This window comes from Dromaius novaehollandiae, chromosome 4, assembly GCF_036370855.1.
Source record: "Dromaius novaehollandiae isolate bDroNov1 chromosome 4, bDroNov1.hap1, whole genome shotgun sequence".
Taxonomy (NCBI): Eukaryota; Metazoa; Chordata; class Aves; order Casuariiformes; family Dromaiidae; genus Dromaius; species Dromaius novaehollandiae.
The window spans coordinates 20,527,499-20,552,938 of record NC_088101.1 but is presented as its reverse complement, the minus strand read 5'-3'; the positions used below and the strand labels follow the sequence as shown (position 1 = coordinate 20,552,938).

At 36.2% G+C, this 25,440-nt stretch overlaps 2 protein-coding genes across 3 annotated transcripts in view; one reads left to right on the top strand and one right to left on the bottom strand.

Moving 5' to 3' along the window:
- The first annotated feature begins 999 nt into the window (after window positions 1-999).
- GIMD1 (GIMAP family P-loop NTPase domain containing 1) lies at window positions 1,000-7,161 on the top strand. The gene is made up of 3 exons (XM_026108754.2): window positions 1,000-1,128; window positions 2,823-3,235; window positions 6,134-7,161. The coding sequence occupies exons 2-3, from the start codon at window positions 2,846-2,848 to the stop codon at window positions 6,404-6,406; spliced, it is 663 nt and encodes a 220-aa protein (XP_025964539.2). The 5' UTR covers window positions 1,000-1,128; window positions 2,823-2,845; the 3' UTR covers window positions 6,407-7,161.
- Window positions 6,946-25,440, bottom strand: part of AIMP1 (aminoacyl tRNA synthetase complex interacting multifunctional protein 1) — a 42,691-nt gene continuing 24,196 nt past the window's right edge. For both annotated transcript variants that reach the window (XM_064510559.1, XM_026108708.2), the window contains exons 4-7: window positions 23,817-23,975; window positions 21,466-21,677; window positions 16,510-16,678; window positions 6,946-8,585 (exon numbers count right to left, since the gene is read on the bottom strand). In XM_064510559.1, the coding sequence (XP_064366629.1) occupies window positions 8,419-8,585; window positions 16,510-16,678; window positions 21,466-21,677; window positions 23,817-23,975 (707 nt within the window). In that variant the 3' untranslated portion in view covers window positions 6,946-8,418. The remainder of the gene's footprint in view (window positions 8,586-16,509; window positions 16,679-21,465; window positions 21,678-23,816; window positions 23,976-25,440) is intronic.

Genomic DNA, 25,440 nt, shown 5'->3' with positions numbered 1-25,440 from the left:
ACCGCAGTGGGAGACAAGAGGCTTCTGGAGGAGCTAAATCTCACTCCATTGCTGCAGCAGGCAGGAGCAGCCCTGGCACTGCACTAAACTCACAAGCACCCACATAAAGCTACATTTTGGATGACAATACCCCCGGGGTCTGGAAAGCACCTTCCTCTTTTCTCCTCGCCCCAGACAGCACACGTACCAGACTCTTGTGCTTCCCATAATGACAGATATCTTAACTCCCTTGGAGTAAATATCCACCCACCTGGCATTTACAGTCCGAGAGGCGGCATCTCAACCTTCCCTGGTACACAGACAAGCAGGGCTCACTCCATTCTTTTGTTCTATTACTACAACCCAGGCATTAAAGCGCTAATTCAGATTCATTTTCTGCTAAGGCACAGAATTACTTTCTCCTTGCAGGAAGAGATCCAAATGTCTAAAAAAACAAGTGATAGACCCTTTCTGAAGGGTCTTTTCACCCCGGGGTTTTAACGCTAACACATCAGGGCAAAGAATGAAGGTTTGTGCCAGAAAGGTGTCGTGCTAACAGGAAGGATTGCGGCCATCTAGCTAACAGCTATTGCACATAACTGGCAGCGGTGCAAACCTGCAGTTTTTTTGCAGATTCACAAATAACGTCTGAATTTTAATCCATTACTGTTTGTTAGGCAAACAGCTTTCCATCTGAATTAGGTTTAAATCATGCTTTGAAAACATCACAATTATTATTTCGCTATAAGGGAATATGCACTGCCACAGATATACACAAGCAAACATTCAAAAATATGCATCACTGAAAATAACCCCACTAACTCCACTCTCATATTAAACTCTCATATTAAACTGCTAGTAGAACTTACATAACTTTCATACATACCAACTTCACACAATCTCTAAAGTGATTGCAAAAATCTGTATCTGCATGTAACTAGCAAAAGATTAATAGACAGTTCAATTACTGAAACATATCCAACTGGATGAGGATCTATCAGTAACAGATTAACCAGACTAATGTGTGCGTAACAGTCTCGCTGTGGTACGTTACCACTGTTAGTTTCAAAGTTCACATATGAACTTTTATTATTCTGGACAAGTGGTGTATGAATGAAGTCTGAACAAAAGAATTTACGGGAGAATAAGGTAAGTGACAGCAGATGAAATGAATCTAAGGATTTAAGTCTAGACTGCATATATGAAAAAAGGGAAAAAAATCCTTAATGATGATAAAAAGCAGTACAGAATTAAAAGAGGAATACATGAGTGCATGTCCATCTAAAGTCATATTATTATGTTACAGAGAATGAATATAAAGCACATCTAGACTGATGAATTACTGAAGACATCCATTTAAATAAGGTGCCTTTTTGTTACAGGGAATACACTGGTATTCCCTTTTTAAAAAACAGGGAACTGATCATTGAAATATTCTTGCTTCGTACACTGTGAATTCTGTAAGGAAAATCATCATGTACAGAACTCAATGTTGCCTGTAACAAAAATATGTTAATTAAGTAACTCTTTCATGTTTGGCCTCTTATTGAAATTATTTCAAAAGATTGATTTGGGCATGGACTTAATATGAGGGAGAAATCTTGAACTGCACATGCAAGAATCTAAATAAATTAAATAATCATAGGCAATCCCAGGATAATTCTAAAGTTATCCATGATCTCTTTAAAACTACATACATAATGGTTTAAATAATCTTTCCAAAGTTTCAGGCGTCACTGATAACTTAAAATCAACTACTTATTCCCCAATATGGGCTTCCATCTCAAACATCTCTGAATTTATTTAATCAACCAATATTCCTGCTAGACAACTTATGTGCAGCAAAAACCCTTCAGATACTAGATTACAGAAAAGAAGGATGAAAAAGAACGAGAGGGTTTATTTATAACTAGTTATAGTAATTGGAAATAATACTCACCTATCTCTCCTGTCTATCCACCAGTCTATGCTTTCCTTTCACAGTAGGTGTGCCATAGCAGTCTAAAAGAGTGTAAAAATTTCCAGAGTCTCAGTTTGGACTGGGGTTAGAATCTGGAGCATTGGCTATTTCAGGTCTTCTCGTTTCATTAAAATAAACTTCCTATAGCTTTCTGCATCAGAAAACCCTTTTCGATCATTATCTATTTCAACTTTTATTTGTAGCTGAAGACAGACATACTCTAAGCTGTTCTCTGCTGTGAAAAAGTGCTTTATACAAGATAAGCTGCTTTTCCCCGACCATTCTTTTTTTTTTTTTTTTTTTCCCCCTTCAAACAGGTAAAGATTTACTTCCTGAAACGTGGTTGCTTCATAACAGCACACATTTTTCACCATTCTCTTCTCCTTCCCTGGTTTTTCTCCTTTTCATAGCCATTCCCTGCATGTCATTGCTCCTCTCCTCAGTTGTTTCCCAGCTCCTCCTTTCCCTCCATTCTTTGTTGCATCTCCTTAGTATGCATTTGCTCTACCTGTTCCTTAAACTCTTGTCATATCTGACTTTTTCCCAGTTCTTCCAGTGTAGGCTCTACGCTGATCATCGCCAATTAGGCTATGGTCTCATAGCTGTGACACCTTCCAAGCAGTCCCACTATCCCTCAGCAGTAGGCTGAAGAAGGACACCAGATGAAGCTCTGTCCTTGGATCAGACAGAAGTGTATGTGTTGTGCTGATTGTTTATCTACGCTGTGCCCTCCTTAAACATTTCAGGCAGGAAAAGGCAATCAAAACCCACCAAATTTTTGCCATTCTTGTACTTTTTTTCCACAAAAGTACACATTTGTGTACTTCTTTTCAGCGCTGCTAGCTGAAACAGCTCATGCTATTTGTTTTTCACTTGATGACAGGTTTGTGGATAAAAGCATACACAATGGCAGAGAGCAATGAGATGACCATCAACCTTCTTCTGCTTGGAAGAACTCAGACCGGTAAAAGTGCTGCTGGAAACAGACTGCTGGGCAGCTACGACTTTGAAAGTCATCTCTCCCCAAGCTCTGTGACTACATGTTGCAGTCTTGGACGCAGCAGTGGTATTTCAGGGATTATACGAAGAAACGGCGGTGAGCTAGCTCTCCGTGTTCGAGTACTTGACACTCCAAGCTACCCTCACAGCAGTCTGAGCAAAGAGCAGGTGCAACACAAAGTGAGAACAGCCTTGGCTCAACACTTCAGAGAAGGCCTACATCTAGCTCTTTTGGTCCTGAGGGCTGACCTGCCTCTGTGTCCCGGTGAAAACGATCACGCAATTCAGTTCATCCAGGTAACAACAAATAAATAAAGAAACAGACGTCTCTGCCATAACTGCAACTCTTTTGTCTTCAGGTAAAAATAGATGACGGCTATGGAAGTTAACTGCTTTACTTGTTCCTCTATGGAACTCTGGAAGAGTTAACTGCAAAAGTAAAATAGAGAAGTACAACTGAAAACTGGAACACTTTCCAAGCCAGAGGTCAAAACATATTCCATTCAGAACTCCAATCCTGCATGTCATAGTTACACTTACACTAAATCTGAGAAAAGAGAGGTAAAAACTGGTATTTATTGTACTTGGACTCTGCATAAAGGAATTTAGGAATCTAAATCACCTATTAAAATAAGCTTTTCTCTCAGGAGTTACATAAAAAGTTTATCATGGCAAATCTAGCTCTGCTAAGGAGAAGTGCTATGTGAAGTAAAAGTCAAGTTACCTCACTCTACTATACTTTGCATAGGAAAGAATACTGACCAAAGCAGAGAATGATGGGTCCGAAACCATGCAGAAGATCTGTGACTGGGACAAAGGTTTAGGTCACTCAGCAATCTGTCCTGCACTGTCACTACCGCTGCATCTGCTCAAGAGAAATATAACTAGAAAGTTACCGTAAGTTTACTTTGGCTAAGGAAAATTTCTAGCATAACTGACTGAAAGCAAGTATTTTGAATTTCTGGGGCAAAATATTTTTGGAAGTGGATGAGATATGTAGGAGAAAGGGACACAGAAATTGGAATGGCTTTCTTGTACTTCTCAATCAGAAACTTCTCATTTCCATGAATACACTTTGAAAAAGAAGGCAGCAAAGGGATATATTGTTCAGTTCATCTATCTGATCAGACACGCCAGGCTCATTCATATGATTTACAAAGAAACAAAGCGTTTCCTTCATTATTCTCAAAGTCTGCACATTACACTTCAACACAGCATCTGTGTATTATAGGAATGAACTTTCTAAAAACTTGTAAGACTAGAAGAGACTTCCTGGTCCATCAAATCTTATCACCTGCTGCAATTGGCAAAGTACAGCCATACAAATAACTTTCGAAACGTGAGTTGTTCTTCCTTTCCTCCCGATAATCCCCTGCTGGTAGATGAAACCTTGCTTTTCTGATATTTAAAAACTTGGTTCTAATTTTCATCACACTTTTACTCATTGCTAGTTTACATACATTTGTTCTCAGCATCACTCTTTTTCTTATGTAGTTCTTCATCTATCTATACGCCATGGTATTTAAGAGAAAGCAGTATTTTCTCAAATATTTTTACTCTGAGCCAATGAAAAAGCATCATGCTCCCCATTTGAGATGCTTTTGGATCAAGTCCATCTGGGAATTGAAAGTATAAGAGATGCCCGAATACATTTGCTCTTTAAGTTTGGCTTAAAAAACCCCTACTAGAAAGCAAATAAAGCATGTTAAAAAACAATGAGAAAGCAACCCTGTTAATTCTCTTTCAGGATTGTAACTGGCTCTCAGCTTATGTAATGGTTGCCTTTTTAGCCGTTTTCCCCTTAAAAGCCCAGATGCTATAATAATATCATTAGCCACAAACAAATGGGACAGGACAGCTAGTGGGGGTCCTGGAAAATAAACACTAATGGTTATTTGTGAATATGTCATTTCAAAAAGAAACTAGCACGAGGACCACCTTTAGCTATCAGCAGTTCTTCCAATAATTCTCTGCATATTAGGGATGGCACATTGATAATCCGCACACACTACTGGTATTTAAATCTCTCTGCATTTTTTATTTCATAGCCTAATAAATCGAGAGAGTGGCAAGGGATCAGATACTGACTTGGGGAATTAATGTTAGCACTGACTTACCTGAATCCTGAGCAAATCAAGGCATTTTTCTCTCCTCCTAAAACCAATACCTGAACACTTCCTTCGACAGCATGACCATTTGTTTTTATATACTGTATTTCCCCCCCCCCCCCCCCCCCACACACACAGTTAGCAGAAGGCTTATTGTGAGGCTAAGAGTTATGCCAAAATATAGTATTTGTTTTGTAGGGAAAGGCTTGATTTTTTCATCCCTAGTGTCCAAAACAGATTAATTGCTATCAATATATTAGGTTCCTCTAATTCCCTAAATTGCTTAGAATAGGAAGACATCCTTTAAAGTGGTTTGAGAAACCTTATTTAGGTTGTATGGTTGTTCAGGCCATAGCAAGATGGACTTTATTACTAAAATAGGTTTACTGTCACACACACAGGAGTTAGCACGATTGCAACTACAGTAGCAACTGAAAAATTAAAACCAACTCTTATTCATATGAACATTTTCTGTGCACACTAATAAAAAAAGCAGTTTCTTTTCTCCAGTCCCTCTCCATCAGATGAACCACATCAATTAAATACAACCTCTGCATTTGATTTGTATCTTTTCTTAATTGCTAAGAATAATTACAGTTTTACGGGATACAGCTAGATTGCAGATTGGTGCTACAAACAAATTCACAATTCATTTTTTCAGCACATAGTGATTTTTAAAAGCTTTTTTCAAGAGCTGAACAAGAAGTGTAGAAATATAGATAAGTGGAAAACCACTGATTTAAACTACTTGAAATTCAGGTTTTTTTGCAATGATGTGTGACTTAGCTACACAACATCCATTTTCCTTATTTACATAGACTTTTTTTTAAATTCAAAAAACTCTACTAACATCTGTATTAAGAGAATAGAGAGCTGCCTGAACAGCATGACCATCTATTTCCACTAAAAGTGATTGTCAACGTCTTTGAAGGTCAAAACCCCCAGATATTTCAGCAACTCAGATAGCATGAGCTGGACTGCTGCCATGAACAGAACACACTCTTCTGTTAATACATAAGTATATGAGCTGGGAGCGGGGAAAAGAAACAAGAAAAAATAACTATTTTAAATTTGTTTTTCATTATAGGAACTTCTGGGTCCCACATGGAAAGATTTCACTGCAGTTTTACTTACTCATGCAGACAAAGCAGAAGAGGCTGGATTCAGTGAGGATGCTTACTTGCGCAGTGCCTCAAGTACCCTGTTGTCACTTTTGAGCTCAGTACAGCACAAATACATTTTCCTAGACAACCAGAAGAGCATAATTAAAGAGGAAAGAGCTATCATCTTAAGAAAGCTCTTGAACTTTATAAGAAAAAATAATTATCAACTGCTTCTACTAAAACACACAAGGGAATAAGATTAGCTTTCAGGTGATCATTTATCTATTTTCTATCATACATAACATTTAATAGAAATAAAACCCTAAAAGTCAGCAATAAGGACATTCCACACCCATACCAAATATTTTCACCTTTTAACATACAGTTGGAAATCTTTCTTTAGTATACCAAACTAACTGCCTTTTGTAGAGTACCTTGTACTGCTGCATCCAGAATCCTAGCTTCAACTACAAAATCAGATCAAGGTAGAACTCTAAATCATGCTCATAATACGCGTGTAGTTGCAAATGAGACTTTACACTACAGCAGATTTGTATATTGTCATCCATACAGAACACAGATCTGGAAAAAAAAGTAAAACATGCACATGATTTTAGATGGGGCTGTGGCACTGTAAGGGGAAAGGGAGCCTCTTAATTTAGTGCTCAACTCTGTAAGCTTTCAAGCAGAAGTTTCTCTGAAGCCCAGAGTTTGTCAAGAGTTTTCCTATATTAAAAGCTAGGAGTTATGTAACAATATTTCCCTACCTTGATTCAAAATTAATTAGAATTGAGAGTTTAAACTTCAAGAATTTTGTTTAATAAAACATTATTGGATATGCAGTTTACAAGGCAGTAAAAATAGCTCCCATGTGCTTAATATTATTTGGCACATTTGAAAAAACTAATTACTATTGCTTATTCCCAGATGCATGAAAAAAAAAGCACAGTTAAGTATATAGGCACACACAAAACTCATTCCAAAAAAGGAATCTGTTATCTCTTCTTTTATGCCTGTTCCTTTTAATTTTATATTAATGTCATTTTGTTTTTTCTCCCAGCTTACTGGACGAAGTTCAAAGCCTGGGAAATTCAGAGGGACTAAGAAATCCATTTATTTCATTTCAGTGGTTAGAAAAGTGCTTACTGTTTCAGTGGTTAGACAGCAGACAGTTAAACACTAGATGCTAAAACATCTGAACTATCTCTAAATTATTACTTAAAAGGCTTATTGTAAATTGATCTAAAATGGTTCTTTTCAAATTATTAAGGGTCAGGAATCATAAAAAGTAATTTGAAGCTATGACCATACTAATTGTGACTACTTGTACTATATTACAGATTAATTCAAACTGTAAGAACCGAGGAAGCTATTTCTTTTACACTACAGTATCTCTTGTACAAAATATTATTGCTTATAAAGACTTTAAAACCAAAAATCAATTTGTCTTATATCTGTTTCTGGCATTGGCAGAATTTTTTTTTTAATTTACTAACTATTTGGCAATCTATTCTCTATATTCACTACTTATTAGTATTATTTGTCATTTAAAAGGAAATCTCTAGGTAGAAAAGGTGAGGCCCAAAAACTACACTAGCAAAGTGACAGCTTTGATTTTATTTAAATTACAACACTAACTGTGGAAACGTAAAAGTATGTCCATTTGCGTATCTTAAAGCATAAAGAGCCATACTTTAATCTTCATATTAGTGAAGTCTGCAGACTACTCAGACAATACAGCCAAGAACAGAGCTGCAAAGGCTTTTAATATCTGAAAAGTGTTTGGGAGAAGGGGAGTGAAACTATGGAAAGATGACAAGAGGAATAAAGATGATTGTGGTCTTCAGCAACCAACTGTTGGTCAGTCTTGCACCTCTTGAACAGAGGTTAGCACACAAGGAATATGGCAGAAAGTTTTCCTTCCTGAGATGGTTTTGTTTACTAGATCCTCCAAACCTTTTAGCGGTCCAGAGAATTTATTTGCCTGCCTCATGCACCCTCTAGTTCTACCATGAACAAGCCTTGGCAATTAAGTCTTAAATACTAAATAGTTAATGACTGTTGATAATACTTAACCTCAAAGACAGTAAGCATGGGTAATGAGTGAGGTGTGAAAATCTTGCAGGCATAACACATTCAGTATCTCTGATAAAGGAATCAAACTAAAAAAAGGAATTAGCCATGCATTTGGGAGGGGCAATATATTCATGTCTTTATTGTGCTTGCATTACTTCCCATTTCAACATCTGAAAAACCTTCTAATAACCATTTATTTAATTCCGCTGTTTGCCATGGTCTCTGCACGGCAGACTCCTTTCCCTTTCACTTCAAATGGAACTCCTTTGTACGTAGCAACACACTGGTCATTGGTATGAAGGTCTGGTTGGATTTGCTCCCAAATCTTCTTCTTGGGATTAAGTTCCTTCTCAGGATCTCCTGTTTAAAAACAGAGAATAACCTAATAGCACACAATACAGAAGGCAGGGCAAGAGCTACATGTACATACATGTCTGTGAGAGCACACATAGTATCACTGCACATAAACTCTTACAGGGAAGAATATTAACTGCAAGTCTCAAAGTGAAAACTTTAATCTTAACTGTATTATAGGACTAGGAAATGTCTCTTGATCCTCTCTCTAAATGATGATCTTTCAGGGAAAAAAAGGGTTGTAAGCAGTTAACAGACCACAAATCCTGTCAAAAGGAAGGAATCAAACCAGTGCTATTGTTGGATTACAAAATTTAAGAAAGACCAAAAGGATTCCTAAGAATTGAGCAGACACTGATCATAAAAGCACATTACTCGCAGAGACACAGGTTTATCTGAATCGTAAGTTTAGGAATTAATAACATTTCAGAAGTAATTTGCATTAAGTGAATTATGGTAGGTACCCTTACAGCTGAGAAATATAGAAGCTGGACAAGAATAGTCCAATGTTATGGTGGTAACACACAATTTGAGTCCTAAGTTTCAACATTGTTCTGCTACTTTCTGAACCATTTAGAGACAAGCTCTGAAGCCTAAAACAACTGTACTATTAGAGGCCAACTTGTACTTTTGGCCTCAGTCTCCACAAGCCTCAGTTCCTGGTTTTCATGTGTACACCGTGGTAAGCTATCTATCCCCCAGAGGTATCGAAAACCTAACTACATTAGGAAATCTAGCTACTTCAGGATCTTTAATGACCACAAAATGTAGCTTTCTTCTACTAAAGCTTTGAAATACTGTTAACAAATTATTCAGAACAGTGGAGTAGTTCAGAGTCAAAATATCCTTCCTATTTTTTTTTTTTCAAATAGGCATGAAATGCAAAATGGAAGTACCAAAAGAACTAATCTAAATGAGCTCTCTTGCTGTTAAGATTTATACTGGCTGCCAACATAATCTGGATAAAGCAAGACAGCCAATTCACTGTACCATTTATTTTCTTTTCCAAGGTCAAGTGAACTTCATTTCTAAATTCTAATAAAATGCAGATCCTCTTAAAGTAAAACAAGATTTCATGAAACAAAGTTACTTAATCATAATGCAGTCAAGTACTTTCAACCCTTTGTGTGTAACACACAGACAAGACAAATGAAAAAATACATGGCTTGTTTTAATATAATTAGGGCATATTTAAATCCTGCAAGGGAACCCCATTCAGTTTCACTGCTGATATAGAATATCAACAGAATATTTTTACTTGCTAGGAGTGCCACTTTGTCACTATTCTGCCAATATAACTGAAATCTTAAGTTTCAGGAAAAACAAGAATCAAATAATTTCTCCTAGACACTGAAATTTGTTAAGTAAGTCCATACATGATACAAACAGATCCCCTCCGAGATCTTCTCAAAGAAGCTACAAGTTTCTAGAGGAAAATGACAAAGTTTCTAGAGGAAAATGACAAGTACTCTCATCTTCCATTACTCAATCCCCCCAGTCACTCAGGCTGAAATCTGTAAGGCAACAGGGATTTTGAGATATGCTTTTCTAACAGTTGGCTGAAATCTGTTACTGCTTGGTGTATTCTTGTCTGGATGATCAACAGGTGGATAAGCAAAGTCCTGTGATTCCAACTGCCTTGTTATTTTTCCTCCTTTCAGCATTTTCAGTGATTCAGTCTACTCATGTCCGCAATGCTTGCAAAAGTAAGCTACTTTCAGCCTGTGGCTGGGTCTGTAACTTCTGTAGCTATCTGTATCTGTGCAAAAAAAAAAGCAGCAGACCAAATATCTCTGTTAAGCAGGCTAGCCTTGACAGAGCAAGATTCAATAATGCAGTCAAGTTATTTCACCACAGCAGTGTACTTAATATTTAAAAGAAAAACACTACCACCATTAATAACCTAAATACTCAGAGTTAATTGGGCACTTTCACAAAACCAGGAATCCTGTTCAATACTAAAGTTCATGAACAAAGACAGACTTGGATTTAGACCAAAGTGAATATATACAGACTAATAAAATCATTAAACGGAATGTTAAACGATCCATCGTGCATTTCCTTCCCCCTCCCAAAACACTGAAAAAATTCAATTGCTTTTCATAAGACCGAAACCTGACTTTTATTATAAAAAACACGTTCTGCATGTTAATAAGTTTCTCTGGAATCTCATGTCAAGCTCCCTCGGGATCTGTGGTGAGCTCATATTAGATTAGCATAGGCACCAATTTTAAATACTACCAGAGCTCTAAGCTGTGCAATTTCTTTTGCCTTCCCCTCATCGCATTCCTTTCTCCCAGAAAATATTCTTTAGAAGGGTATCTATAAATAAAAAAAATAAAACTTGCAGTGATTCAATGAGCTTCCTGCCCTCTTTACATAAAAGAATAAAGAACCAAAGGTCCCAAATTTTATTAAACAGGCCAATTGGCCTAGCAGTTTAAATATGACAAAGAGAAGTTCTCCTAATAAGCAAGAAACCCTTCTACTATTCAGTAACAGCTCAGTAAATTCAGAAGAATCTATCTCAACGCAAAAGGAGACCAGAAGATATGATCAAGCATTACTAAAGCAGCTTAAGACAATACATACCAGTTTGCCCTTAAAAAAAGAAACAACAGCAACAACAAACAAAAAAAACCCCAAACGCAAAAAACTCTAGAACAGAAGTGTAACCTTAGGAGAAGTCAACATCACTTATTCCACTATGGAATATAGCTTCCACTGAAGCAAAACATCCATACGCCAAAGTTTTAATCAAAAAGAAATCTGCCATATACAGACCAACTGCATTTCAGGTTTAGCACCATTTATTTTTTAGAGCTAGTTATTAACTGAAATGCCAGGAATTTTTAGACCAGAACTAGTACTTAATCATATAACCTGTGCAACAAATTTGTGGTTCCTCTGGTATTTTTTGCATGGAAGAATTTTATCAAAGCATCAATTATACTGCTACTAGAAGGAAGATAAACTCCAAAAATTGCTGTCTTATGGCAATTATCGTGTGGGAAGATGCAGTACATATATACAGGGGGAAGAATTTTATTATGGCTTGTATGAGTCAGACTCATGAAGAGTCTCCCACACATTCCCACTGAAGTTGGATATACATTTGATAAAGTTTTTAATACAAAAAAAATTATAATCTTGAAGCTTCATGTATTACAGCATAAAGCAGATTTTTTGGTATCACACAATTTGTTATAGTTCTCCCAAGGACAATGGCATTAAACAAAGAAAAAAAGAGTCTCCGCCAGGCAGCAGCATTCTCTATCAAACCCTTCATCCTCTAAAACACTGAAGATAATTCTGAGAAAACTCAAGTTTCCTCAGGCAAAAAGATCAACTAGTTTGAAGCACGATAGCCTGTGTTTGCTTTAGCTAAAATGGACAACAAAGAAAATTAGCCTGTATCCATGAATATTATATATGGTGGAAGAGTATAGGTTTAAAAATAACTTGAGTCCAGGCTGCTCGACTTTAGACAGCTGTGTGCATTTTAGAGCAGCTTTATTGTTGCTGTTGCTGCTCCTGTTGCTTCATGGGCTTTCATATTTCAAACTAAAATCAGACCCAGCTGTCCTTTCTATTTTAATTTCAATGACTCAAACTGAATGTTTATGGTTTAAAACTGCTCTGAAAAAAATATATGTATCAGAATATCAATGGTTGTAATTAAGCACTATGATTAACTGACATCTGAAATAGTGCGGATTGTACATTCTTGATAATGGTATCAGTGTGCCAGATTGCCTCTGAGGAGACAGCAGCTAAGTCTATGAGACTTTAACACATAAAAGCCATGTGGAAGATATAGACACGCAGCTGCACTAAAATTAAAATAACTTTTTTTTTCTCCTGAGGAAAAAGCTGGGAGACTAAAAAACTAAAAGTCCTTTAAACAGGAGAATGTTCAGAAACCAAAAAGCTTGAGAAAAAAAACAAAAAAAATCCAGCAGCTGTTAATTGCTCGGACAAGAAGGTAAGCGGTAACAGTCCTAGGCCTCAGCTACCAGAAATAAAAAAAAAACAAAGCAAACCAAACCCCCATCAACGAACAATGTTAATATCTTAGTTTATAAAGGCAGCTTCCAAAAGTAAAGTACACAAGAGATTAAGTTACAGTAGATATCAGTCTGATTTTATAGCCTCAATCCACTAATGCTATTTGTGTTGTTTTTTCCTGCTCTTTTTTTACTCACTGCAAGGTAACAAAACTACAAATCTTAAAAAACCTCCATTTAAAATTATAAATTTTATTTAACTATTTTTAGTAAGACAGACATTACACTGTTGGGCAATAACTACAAATGCTAATCCCAGCATTCAGCCTAGCAGACTGTTTATTACGTATTAGCATTTAGAGACCTTAATCAGGCTTATAAATTTTAGGGGAAAACAAAGCCATAAATCCTACAGCCCTTAAGTATTAAAATCTAATAATATTTAACAAGACTGCCAATATTTTACAAATGTATTTATGTGACACAGTAAATAAATGATCTTTGACCCTACCTTATTTAGATGATCAACCGTCTCCAAGAAATTAGGCCTCAACCAACGGCTCATTAACAACAAATCCAATAAAACTGCCACATGTGACTATTAGTTATCTAGCCAATTTAAACACCGATACTATCGTCAATAGCAGGAGAGACTGTGTGACTCCATCAGTCTCTCATTAAAGCAGATTGATTCAGTAGGATTTGGCATATATCTACTGGCATTTTAGACAGACTGCCCATGAAGTGACTTTCTCTGCACAGCTCCAGATAGCTGCTCAAGTGTCCGTATCTTCAGCAATTTGTTTTTATTTACTGAACAGAGCTGTACCTTTTTGTTGGGGGGGAGCAGAGGGGAAGGTTGTTTGCTTTTTGTTTTTGAAGTTGTTACTGAGGCATCCAACACCTCGCTTTGCTGTATGACCGTCATGAGCCAGAACCGCGGACCTAAGGCTCTCTCCCAACTTTGTCATTCCTCTCGCCATAAAACCTCACAAAAAGCAGTGCAGAAAGGAATTTGGTGAACAGACTCCAGCCAATTTAATCAGATGCAGAAGAGCTAAAACTTTCTGTAAACTAAAACCATCACAGTCATCCCTCCTCTACCCCTGCCCCCTTCCTGATTACATTTTAGAGCCTGCATCCTCTTTAAAGCTCTCCATTCCTAATATTACATCTCCATCATGCATTTAGAACAAACTTCTTGGGACAGAGACCAACAACTAATTTTACAGTGCCTACCGCATAGGAGTCCTTTTCTTGCTTGGCTCTCAGGCACTAATAGTAAGTTCCCTGTCTCTAAAAAAAATAAACAAACCCACTGAAATATCGTAACTTGCATTGGTATCTCGTTTGGATCCTGTGTGAGCTCTTGCACATCAGTTATTCTTAAGAATCCCTCCAACCTATTACTATTATATGCATGATTTATTCATGCTTATGCCATCATATGCCAGTTATCTTATTATAAATCAGCTATTTCTGCCAATGAGCAACTGTTGAGGACGCAAATATTTCTTTTAGAACTATCCAAGTAGTACCTCCTAAATAAAGCTGTTTTCAGCTTCGCCTCCGATTTCACTATAGGAATTCTAGGAAATATACTCTCTACTTTGCACTGTTAAGCACAAGGTATATTTTCCAAAGGCAATGATTAGCTTTAATATCACACCCACGGATTTTCCTGAACAGCTATTTATCCAACATTAGGCAACAGCTGTCATATTTCAGACTACAATTTATAGCCCTGGATGTATACACTTTTCAAATGGGTTGTAAAAGCCTTCATTTGGCACTTATCAAAGCTCCATGAATATCTTTGGCTCCCTATCAGAAGGAAATGGCTGTAAGGTGTACAAAACCTTATCTCACAGGCTGGAGGCCGTAAATTGGTTCTCAAGTAAAGCTTTTACACCACATGTAGCTTATTCTACATCTTTTTAGAATAAAAAGTCTACAGAGTACCAGTATACCTTAACACCTGGGAATAATTTTAAAACAAATGTTGCTATAAACTATTTTCTCTAGGAAAAGCTTTTTGAAACTCTAACAATGGAGTTAAATAATTTAATTATTTTGATAAAACATACCTCATTAATCCTCATGTACAAGAGCTGAACAGCACTACTATCAACTTTCATATTTTCAAATGCCAGATATAAGAAGTTAATTTTGAGATATGAATTGGGAGTAATGGTATGTCTTAAACAAACAAAAAAAATCCATACACTAAGGTTGACTTGTTCCTTATTTTGCAGGGCTTATCTGCTAGCAGGGTTTACTCTAGAGGAATAAATCAAGAGGTTGATGCACTCTCTTGCATGACCATTTATTCAAAGGCAGAAAGTAATACGGATGCATTACTGCATGCAACAGAAGGCACACACCTGACAGAAAATCTAATTTTATTTATAGATACATGATAACCAATTAAAAGTTATGAGTGATTATTGCTGCAGTTTAGCCAATTGTAGAAGCTTTCCAGAATTCAGTGCATGCTATACGCATCCACCTAACCAATTCTGCATCTCAACTAGCAAGGTTGTGAAAAGTGAAAATGAAAAATGCTGCAAAACTAAGTTCCTTCTTAAACACGGTATTGTTTTCAATCACAGCGTTAAATCACAGCAAACAGCTTTCCTCCTCTTTCAAAAACACCTGGATAGACTGTTGCTTCCTTAATGATATACCAACTAAATTATTTTTATGGGTATCAGAGTTTCAATCTTGAAAAGTACCTATATGAAAGGTACTTTACACAGATACGTGTTTAACAAGCGTTCAGCTTGCCAAGTGGTTAATAAATAAAAACACCTCCCTACAGCTGGAAAGTGTCAAAGGCACAATAGCTTAAAAAGGCTGGTATGATTCCATGTAGAAAACAGAAAGACACGTATGTGTTATAGGCACAGCATACATACTCCTCTCAGTATGGCAAAAATTAGTAGTTATAGGCCATCTTTTCTTAGCATAACTTGAAACCATGACACCTTTGTTGACAGAGCCGAAGAGAGCAACTGGAGAAGCTGAATCTGAACTTCTCCCATTCACCCTGTCAGAATACCGAAACGTCATCTGGGGTAGGAGGGAAGTATTCATTATTATGCTACATCCATGATGCTTATTTGACTTAACAGTACGCAGAGTCACAAACTCTGATTTGTTTTAATAGATGGGCTGAGGCAGGGAATTGAGGGGAAGGGGAGGGAAAAATGGAGAAAAATCATCTCATGATAAAGTTAAGATTTGGTTATTTTCTTATTTATATTCAGAAAAATAAGTATTAATATTTTTTTTTAAATGGAAAAAACTCCAATGCCTTTCTTTGGGGACCCCAAAAGTTATTTCCAAAAAATAACTGGTATTTTGAATAGCCTGTGTTCCTCTCTCAAATAGGAAATGCCCCTCTCCCACAACACCATCCTCCTCCAAAAAAGCCTACTCAAGTTTTGACATGTTATTTAAGGGTAATGACCTGGAATCAGGACCTTATTACTTTCTCACTTACTTATACTGAGACACTGGGCAACACAGTTGATCTTTGTCTTACAGTTGCTTACTGTAACTTGCAAAGCACAAACATGTTCGGTCATACATTTGCAAAGCAGAAATACTTATTCATACGTAAGCTTCAAAAAAGTTGGTAATTATATATGAAAGCACTATTTAACTTTTTAGAATTACAGTTATTTCCCTATCTTTCAACTTTTGCCTTGGAGATAAATATTTTCAATGCTTTATTTACAGAATTCCAGCATGTTAATAATTAAAAAAAAGTTTTAATATTACTAATTCAGAAAATTTCAATCAAAAAAAAATGCAACTAGCTTTAAAATACTGTTTTATCTGCATCAACATTGAGGTCACCTTGGCAAAGGTCAGTTGTTTCTTGCAATTTCCCCATTTCCCAAATACCTACTGCTTACCAGGAAAACCTTCAAAAGTGATTCTTTCCCCAGGTACTGCCCCTGGTGGGGGAGCCAAAATTTCCACTTTATCAGGGGAGCTGGCACACATCACCATTGCTTGAGATACTACTCCTCTCATCTTTGCAGGCTTCAAGTTACAGAGTAGTATTGCCATCCGATTCTGCATCTTGGGGGAGGAAAACAAAAGGACATAAGTACTCATACGCCATATGCTTTTGGGGACTATAATCACTTCACTATAACAAAAGAACTACAAAGACGGTGGTTTACAATTTAAGATTCAAAGTGAGTTACTAGTGTATCTTCCAATTTAGTCCAAACGTTAGGAATTTTTTGATACACTACGAATGGCCGTACAAACTGTGCACAGCAAGTTGTTAGTGCAAAACTGTAAAAACAGGTTTCATCTGTTGTTGTTGTATGTTAGTAAAACAGCAATGGTAAACCACAGAAACCACACTTTGATAGAGGACACAGCAACATTTTACGCTAGAAAACAAATCGCACTTTAAAACTGAACAGAAATTAAACCCCAAACTATCTTAAAAGACAGAGAGAGAATGCCGTAATTCCCATACTCCTAATACATGCATACACGTCCATAAATATTTCTAGATTTCAATCTTTGTACATTAAGTTATAACTTTAAGCAAAAGTGCAAGATTAATATTTATTAAAACTCCTATGATTAAGTATTCTGAATACTGCACATTTTCCAAGTATAACATTTAAAAAAAAACCAAAACACAAATCTCTGAAACTAAGCAGTTAAACTGAAAAATAATAGCCTGAATATACGCTTGATCTCACATAAATTTCAAGGCAGACCATTGACTGAAAAACTTTCATTTCTTAGGCTACTGCTATAGAAATAAATCCCCACAACACTCACAAAATTATTGTAAAATGTCAGTAGTTATAGATTGTCTCACATCCCAGAGAGAGAGTCTTTGATATAACCTAGCACTGAATAAAAATTTGCAAATGGATACATAGAATAAAAGAAACACTAATAGTAGTGTTTGGTATTCAACTCTAATTTTGACTAACTGGAAAAGATTCTGGACTTTGGTGGATCACTTTTATATTTCAGATTTTACAACCAAGAAAAGCAGATTGCATCAAAACAGAAATTGCAATAGTCATCTTCATCAAATTAACACCAGAAAAAAAAAAAAGGAGGGTCAAACCATTCTCCAATCACAATGCTGCTTAAGATTTCTGTATGAGAAGTTACTCATTACAGAATTAAGAAATACTTATCAACATTTCAAACATATATATTGTACCATCATTTTTACCAGGAATTACCTTAAATGCTTGACCTTTAAATTAAATTATCTTAAAAAGCTTTTGACAAACTGCTCTATTCCTAAACTATGTGTATTAATTTCACAGAAAAACGGTAAGAAATCTCACAGGACTTTTTTCTTTTTTAATAAAAACTAGAATTTGTTTTTATAAAAAAAATTACTATTCAAGTGTTTTTTCCCCCTTTTTATTTCATATAGCTGAAGTTTTAAACCATCTTCAGAAAAATGACAATTCCCTAGGTACAGCGTAAAAAAACCCCAGAAACTAGACCTGATAAATGTTTTATGACAATGGGAGAGTTTATTATAATATTTTAAGTTTCTCTGACATCTTCATTCAGAACTTCATAAAAATAGACAGTTTAAAAAAATCCCCATGCTATTTTACTGTAAGTTCATTTTAACCAGTTTGAGTATGGAGAATCATACTTTAAAAGGCTCAGGAACCTTCAAATTGAAAGTAGCTTATCTGCTATGCTGTAATTGAACTTCCATACACGTGGAAACAGATCTCTAAAGTGTTGGGATTTTTTAAAACTAGTTTTGCTTATTTTTATAGAAGAGATTTATTGTGATGTTTTCAGAAAGCATGACCTGAATTAAAATGGTAAACCCTGTGGACTTGCGCACAGTAAGTGCAAAAAAACCCCTTCAAAAATAAGTATTTACGAACCAGACAAGAATACGATCTCTGCCGTTCTGACTTGCTCCTGTGAGGTCTTTTATAATAGCTGATAAACAAAACAGTTAAATGCATCAGCTATAAAGAGTGAGATTCAGCAGTGACACTCACAGTCTCTATGTGTAATCCTATAAATCAGAGGAACAAAAAAAGACATTCTAGTTTTTCAGAAGCAGGTGTAAAATTAATTGGAGTGTTTACTGACAGATAGATAAGATCAGGTAGAGAGAAAATAGGAAGAAAACTGACTCCCTTTCCCAGTACAAGAAAAGTTCTATTACAAATACAGAGCGCTACTGAAACACAGCTGAAGCGGACACAGACAGACAGTATCCTTGTGCATACGTTTCCTTGTGCATACGTGTTACCTTGCAGTAAGGAAAGTTCTGGTTAAGAACAACAGGGCAAATCCCTACACTTAAATGACACAAACAATACCAACCCTGTGTCTACAAGGGAGCTGATAACGCTTTTGCATATTAAGAGGTGCTTGGTACATAAAACGAGCTGAGAGTAAGCAAAGGAAATTCAAATGTCATCTACGTGGAATAATAACAACTTCAGCTGGTCTTCTAAAGATCCAATCCTTTTGCTTCAGGAATCCAGGAACTTCAAAACTAACAACTAGACTGCTGAGAAGCTGCAGCAACCAACACTTTTTGCAGAAACTCAATCAATTTCTGTGGCTAGACACGTGGGCATCTCAGATCCAGAGTAAAACAGTAAGTTTTCCCAAGATGCTGGTAGAATGAAGGGGAAAGCATGGGGGGGAAAAAAAAGAAATCAAGCAAGTAAACAAAACAAAACAAACAAACAAAAAAAAAACCAGAAAAAGTTAGTCCAGGGGTTTGCCATTGAGAAAAACCAAGAGCTCATCCTTGAAGAACAAGTATTAAATTCCTCTTTTCCTTAGGTAAGCCTTGAAGTCATCTGTATAACTGATTACCAACTATCCCTCTATATGTCAAAGTGAAGGACTGTGACAGCATACACTGGCTAGTGAATAGAAGTTAAAACCAACACACTGATTGCTTTAAAACCAGAGCAAGCTGCAATGCCAAAAACAACAAAAAGCCCTTATCAATTTACTATGCACTTGTCTGGATCCAAAGTTTGCCAGCAAACATAATACGCAAACCACAAGCTCAGTTACATAGATATTTCTATCTTTCTCCTATCCGAAAAGGAACAAAGTAGTTTTTAATATAGCCTTGAAGTACAATGCTACAAAAGCAGTGGAAAACTGTTTTGCTTTAAAAAGGAAAAGTGCATTATATTACACAGGAACTGCCACGAATTTTACAGTTGCTCATGCTGAAGCCACTGCACACATGAATCTCTTTATGATTTATAGAAAACATTTTTTCCTGCAGACTAGACAAAGATAAGAAAATCAAGAATATGTATAAGGAATATGACTAGCATTCTAATTAAGAAAAAGAAAAATACTAATTCCAGTACCATTTTCTAATGCCTATGTGGGCAATGCTAACCTTTAAAAAAAAAATGATCTGGAAAGAAAAAAATTGATGCCATCTAAATAGGAAGAAAAAGTTAGTTTCTGCTATAAAAATCAGAACACATAGTTCATAACAGATGCAGCTGTAATGCATCCTCTTAGAAAGGATGGTGCCCCAGGAGATTGTCTGTGGTCTCTTTCTTCCCTGCTAAGTTCTGAGAGCATCTCTCAAGCTACTTGTCCTGCATTCTTAGTCCTTCATTTGTGATCACTTCCAATTACTGATGTGAGGCTCCCTTATGTCAACTGGGATTTTGGGGTGGGGGGGGAACTCTGTTACAGTTCTCTGGATTATTTTTTCTAAGCTGAAAACAGGTTCAATAGAAGAGACTTGTCTCTACATTCTGTATACTTTACGTTCATGAGTTTATTTAGAAAGGCTTTTAAGATGATTATTTTTTACTATGCTATCTTGGCAACAGGCTGCTAATAATGAGCAATTTGAATTTGTGCCCACTGCAAATCCAGTAACTGGATACTATCAGGTGATCAGTGCAGTTCACAGAAGAGTTAGTGTATGTAGTCATTTTTTTTCAGTTCAATAACCCTCTTTATTGTAAAACCACAATCACAATTTTAACTCCCTCCTATATTTGCAGTCTCACCATGGGCAGAGGGTATGAGTAGGGATTGAAAAGGCACTTGAAAAAATGCTGCATTTCTACACCAATATCATTGCTTCACAAACAGCTTTGCAGTTGGTCTGTACATCTTTGCTTTATTTGCCAGTCCTGCACCTGAATGTGGAAGAAGCCTTCAGTCAATTCCTCCCTTCCCATTAACCCTCTCAAAGAGGTGTGTAAGGAGAATGCAGTCTTGAAGTCTTAGGTTGTTCTACAATAAACCATGAAAGTCTCTGTTAAACATACAAGTGTACCAACCAAAAAAAGATAGGAGGCAGACTGTCTATTACAGCTGAAGAAGTGCAAATACGTGTTTTGTATTCCACAGCAGTTGTCCACCCAGTGCCAGCTAGTTCTCAAAGCTAAATTTACCTGATCTTTACTCCACATATCAAACACTTCACTGACGTATAATGACAGTTGGAAAGCAAGGATTTCAAAAGTCTGGATGGCAACAAAAGAGTTATTACAGATTCTCCACTACATAGTAGGAATTTAAAGGGAGGGGTGGGATCTGTTAGGTTTAGGAGTGCTCCGTACCAAAGGCTTCAGAAAGGAGTCAGAATAGCACTCCAGAACAGAAGCACTGTAAGGAGATAAAAATGATTGGGGGGGGGGGGGGGGAGAAGCATGCATCCTTCTCCATTTTTGGGATGCTCTTAAGCCCTTTCCCACCTACAGTTTTGCTTTTGTTTTCATGACTGTAAATCTTTTAACTGAATGAAAACACACTGTATAAATAGCTGAAGGTCATACTGAAGGTCGCAGAGATACTTTAGAAAAGGAAAGGTTATCTATAAATACTTTTGTTAATACCTGATCCAGAGGAACATGTTTCACTAAACCACTGACAACAGTCCTTGGGCTTGCTTCACCAACATCCACCTGTTCAACATACAGAGTGTCTGCATCTGGGTGCTTTTCAGCAGTTATGATACAGCCAACACGAAGATCCAGATGAGAAACATCTACAGGTTTCGAGTCACTACTTCCAGCAGCTGGCTGTTGTTTCTTTTCCTTCTTTTCACCTAATGAAGGAAGTTTAGTTCAAAAAATAAACATAAAAAAACCCATAAAATCACATATACGACTATTTGCAAGGGAAGACCATGCTACAATCTCAGAATGAAGTGCCAAATCAGTGTAAAATGTAGATGAAGTGTAGAGAGTTAACACTTCTATTATTAGTTTCCAGAAAAGAATTACCTTACACACTGCAAATTAGATTGTTACTACAAGTAATACTGCCTTAGAACAGAGATGTTTTTCTTGCTCGTAAAATGAAGTCATCCTGACTTTAAATGTAACTAATACATGTGAAAGTGACATACATGATCTAAAAAAAGCCCCATCAACAAGCCTAATACCATTGTTTTAATAATTAGCAATTACCAGTAAGCCTAGCCCTGGTGTTTCACCAGCAAATGGAAACTAGAGTCGCAAGTCATCAGGTTACTAGTGCTTAACAACAGCTCCCGCCTGCGGGCGCTGCCAAATCACTGCAACTGCTGTATTACAGTTGCAAAGCAATCCTTCAAGATGACTGTACCTAACATTCTTTACTTCACAAACACAATAGTGTATGAGTATGCTCATAGCTTAAGAGCTTCCACTGATGAGCAGTAAGTAATTATCCAATGGCAATGCAATGGACCCCTATCACCGATACAAACTGTAAGGTATAAAACAGAAGTGAAGCAACATTTCTCGTGTTTGGCTTACTTAGATATTCCTTTCAAGATTAGCTAATTACACCATTTTGTATATATGGCTGCCTTGTTTAAAAGACATTCATAATTTGTTGAATAAATAACAATCTCCAGGGGATTAAGATACTCATTTTAAGTAAGTACTTGTTAAACATGTATTCTGCTATTTTTTCATCCAAGAAAGCTTACATATTAAATTGCTGCAGTTAACTGAACTTCTGTCTTTAGAAAGCAAAAACAAAAGTGGACACAGCAGCCAATTTGACTCATTTACCATTGCTGAAGTACAAGGTTGAAATTAAATCATATGTTCAAAGATTAAAAAAAAAAGTAGTATTTTTAAACATAAACAACAGCTCTTCAAAAATATTTCAATGTATATATGATGAATAAGAAGTGTTAACATTTGTGACTGGGTTTGATTAATCTACAGTATAAAATAGGGATATACAATAATTGAAGAGAATCTGAACCAGAGGTTCAAGGTTGCAGTACACTGAAGAAGATGAAATAGTTTATGACCCTGCATACATCTCATTAGAAAAATCAAAGAATTACAGTGCTATATCACCATAATATTCCCATTCTGAAAAACTGTACAAATCAATTCACAGCAAATTAATAATAATTTGCAGAAGAGAATGATTGTAAGAGGTGATTTTAAGTTACCAGATAGGAACCTGTACTTTTCTGCAAATATAACCAATTCTTATATATTTTCCTCTCTTAATAGTGTTTAACTCCATTAAGTCAACAGAGATAGCTAAAAAAAAGACAAACAGAATGAAATGTGTTAGAAAACCTAGATACCCTTCTCCTACACTTCCTCCCTGTTGCCAAACCAGAGTATGCTATCCACCTATGCCATTTCTCCAGTAATTCCTCTTATTCACACAGTCTCATCAGTGTTGACATGGATGGATCTGATCAGACTGTCAAATTTCACTGTCTGTAAGAATTTTGCAGGGGAAAAAAAAAAAGTCATATTTACAGGACACAGAAAATCAATTTAGCACTCTTCCTTTAGTGGCACATTACGCTACTACTTCTTACAAAGTATTTTTCTGAGCCGGTCTTTGGGCTTTTGCTTGAACTGTTTCCATGGCAAAAGCAAAAAAACATTTAACAACTGAGACTCAGAACAGGGAGCTATCCAGTCTGCCAAAAAAACCTCTCAACACTGTGTGTGTCTCCTCCCCCCCCCCCCCCGCCTTTTTTTTAATAAGGGAGTTCGGCCACATTAAAACAAATCTGGCAAGTATCCCACTTAAGTAAAAGTCTACAGCTTACTTGATGGCCTTCATTAGCTTCCAGTACTTCTAAGATTTTAAGACCTAGCATGTGACTCTTCCTATTTTGTCTATATTAACTGTTTTTTTCTGTCCCCAGAATGATGTAAAAGTCGTTCCATAAATTAAATCTCGTAACTGTCAAGTACAGTTAAGAAAACACAAATACCTTTTTTTTCTGCTTTTTCCTTCTTTTTCTTTTCTTCATCTTCACCTTTAATTTGATCTTTGGGACCAGGAGAGGATGTGACTACTGCAGACTGTGAAACATCTTCCGAAAACGAAGCTGTAGAAACGGTTGTAGCAGGAGGAACTGCAATTTGTTTTACTAAAATTAAAAATACAGAAATTAGCAGGACTACTAAGACTTTGAACAATATGACGTTTTAAGTAGAAAGCACAGAAAATTCTGCTTAAAATACCTAAACAACTACAACTGCTGAGTGGTAAAGAGCAACATTACAAAACATACCTCAGAATTCAGTCCATATATGATTATTCTGATCAGTTAAGAACAATACCTTTGACTATACATTTTTTAAATGTAAAAGAATGCTAAGTACAAGAAAATGCATTAAAAAACATAACCTCTTTTTCTTGTTTATTCCAGTATCTAATTATCTTTGCTATTAAATTCCTTATATCTCATTTTTATTTGTCTGACTTCAGTTTCCAGCCACAAACTCTTGTCATACTGTAAACTATTCTGTAATTTTCTTCCTATGAAATCATTTTTATATTGTAGTCAGATCACTCCTAATCTTTCTGATTAACTAATGAAACTGAGTTTGAATGATCTCATTCTAAGAAATTATCTACAGCCATAAAACTGTATGTTGCTTTCTCACTTCCCTTCCCAAAATTCTCCACATTTTCTTCTTATTTCTTTTTAAACGGCTGACACAGAATTCTGCATACCATCTCAGTATCTACTTTACCAGATAAAAGCATAAGAATCACATCCCTTCTACTTTCTACTCTTCAAATAATCTCATTAGTGCTTCTTCCCACAGCACTGTACTGGGAAATCATCATCAATAACTGACTGACAAATCCTTCCAGTGCTACTACTATACAGTTCCCCATTCTGCATGCTTTCTACAGCATTCTACATTCTTCTTTTTACACTTAAGCATTCCCTTCACCTAAATGCACAGTTCTATATTCATTTGTTTTTGCAAAAAATTCTGTCTGAATGGCAACAATTACCAAAAAGAATATAATTCTGTGCCATTGCATTACCTTTTTAGTAGTTAGTACTCTGCCAATCCTCTCACCCAGAGGAGAGATCAGAATTACTCCCAAATTATTAATGCAAATGCTCAATATTTTTTTTATAATCAGCCCTTTGAAGGGTTTCTGCCATGGGAGAAATACATCTACTAAATGATGTTTCCTAATTAACAGCTACTTCCAAAATAAGACAGCCATCTATCAACACGTGCTCTGTAGCTGTTCTGTCAAAATAATTTTAAAATTAGAATATAGTATGCATTACTCTATTTAGATTTCCAATGTAACCTTGAGTTACATTTAGTAACCTTCCTGAAGAATTGCACTGAGTTTGTTCTCTTCAACACTAAACTCGCATGAATTATATTCTTATAAACAACTTTTTAAATCTTTGAAATCCTGAGTCATTGTATCAACAACCACTTGCTTGCTGTTTTGCCTGATAGTTCTGAAGAGACTTTGTTTCTCAGCTTTTCGATTTGATATTTCTGATGTTCTGCATTTATCTGATTTCCATGTCCAACTGCTCAACACTGTCAAAACCAAAAAGCTCTAATTTA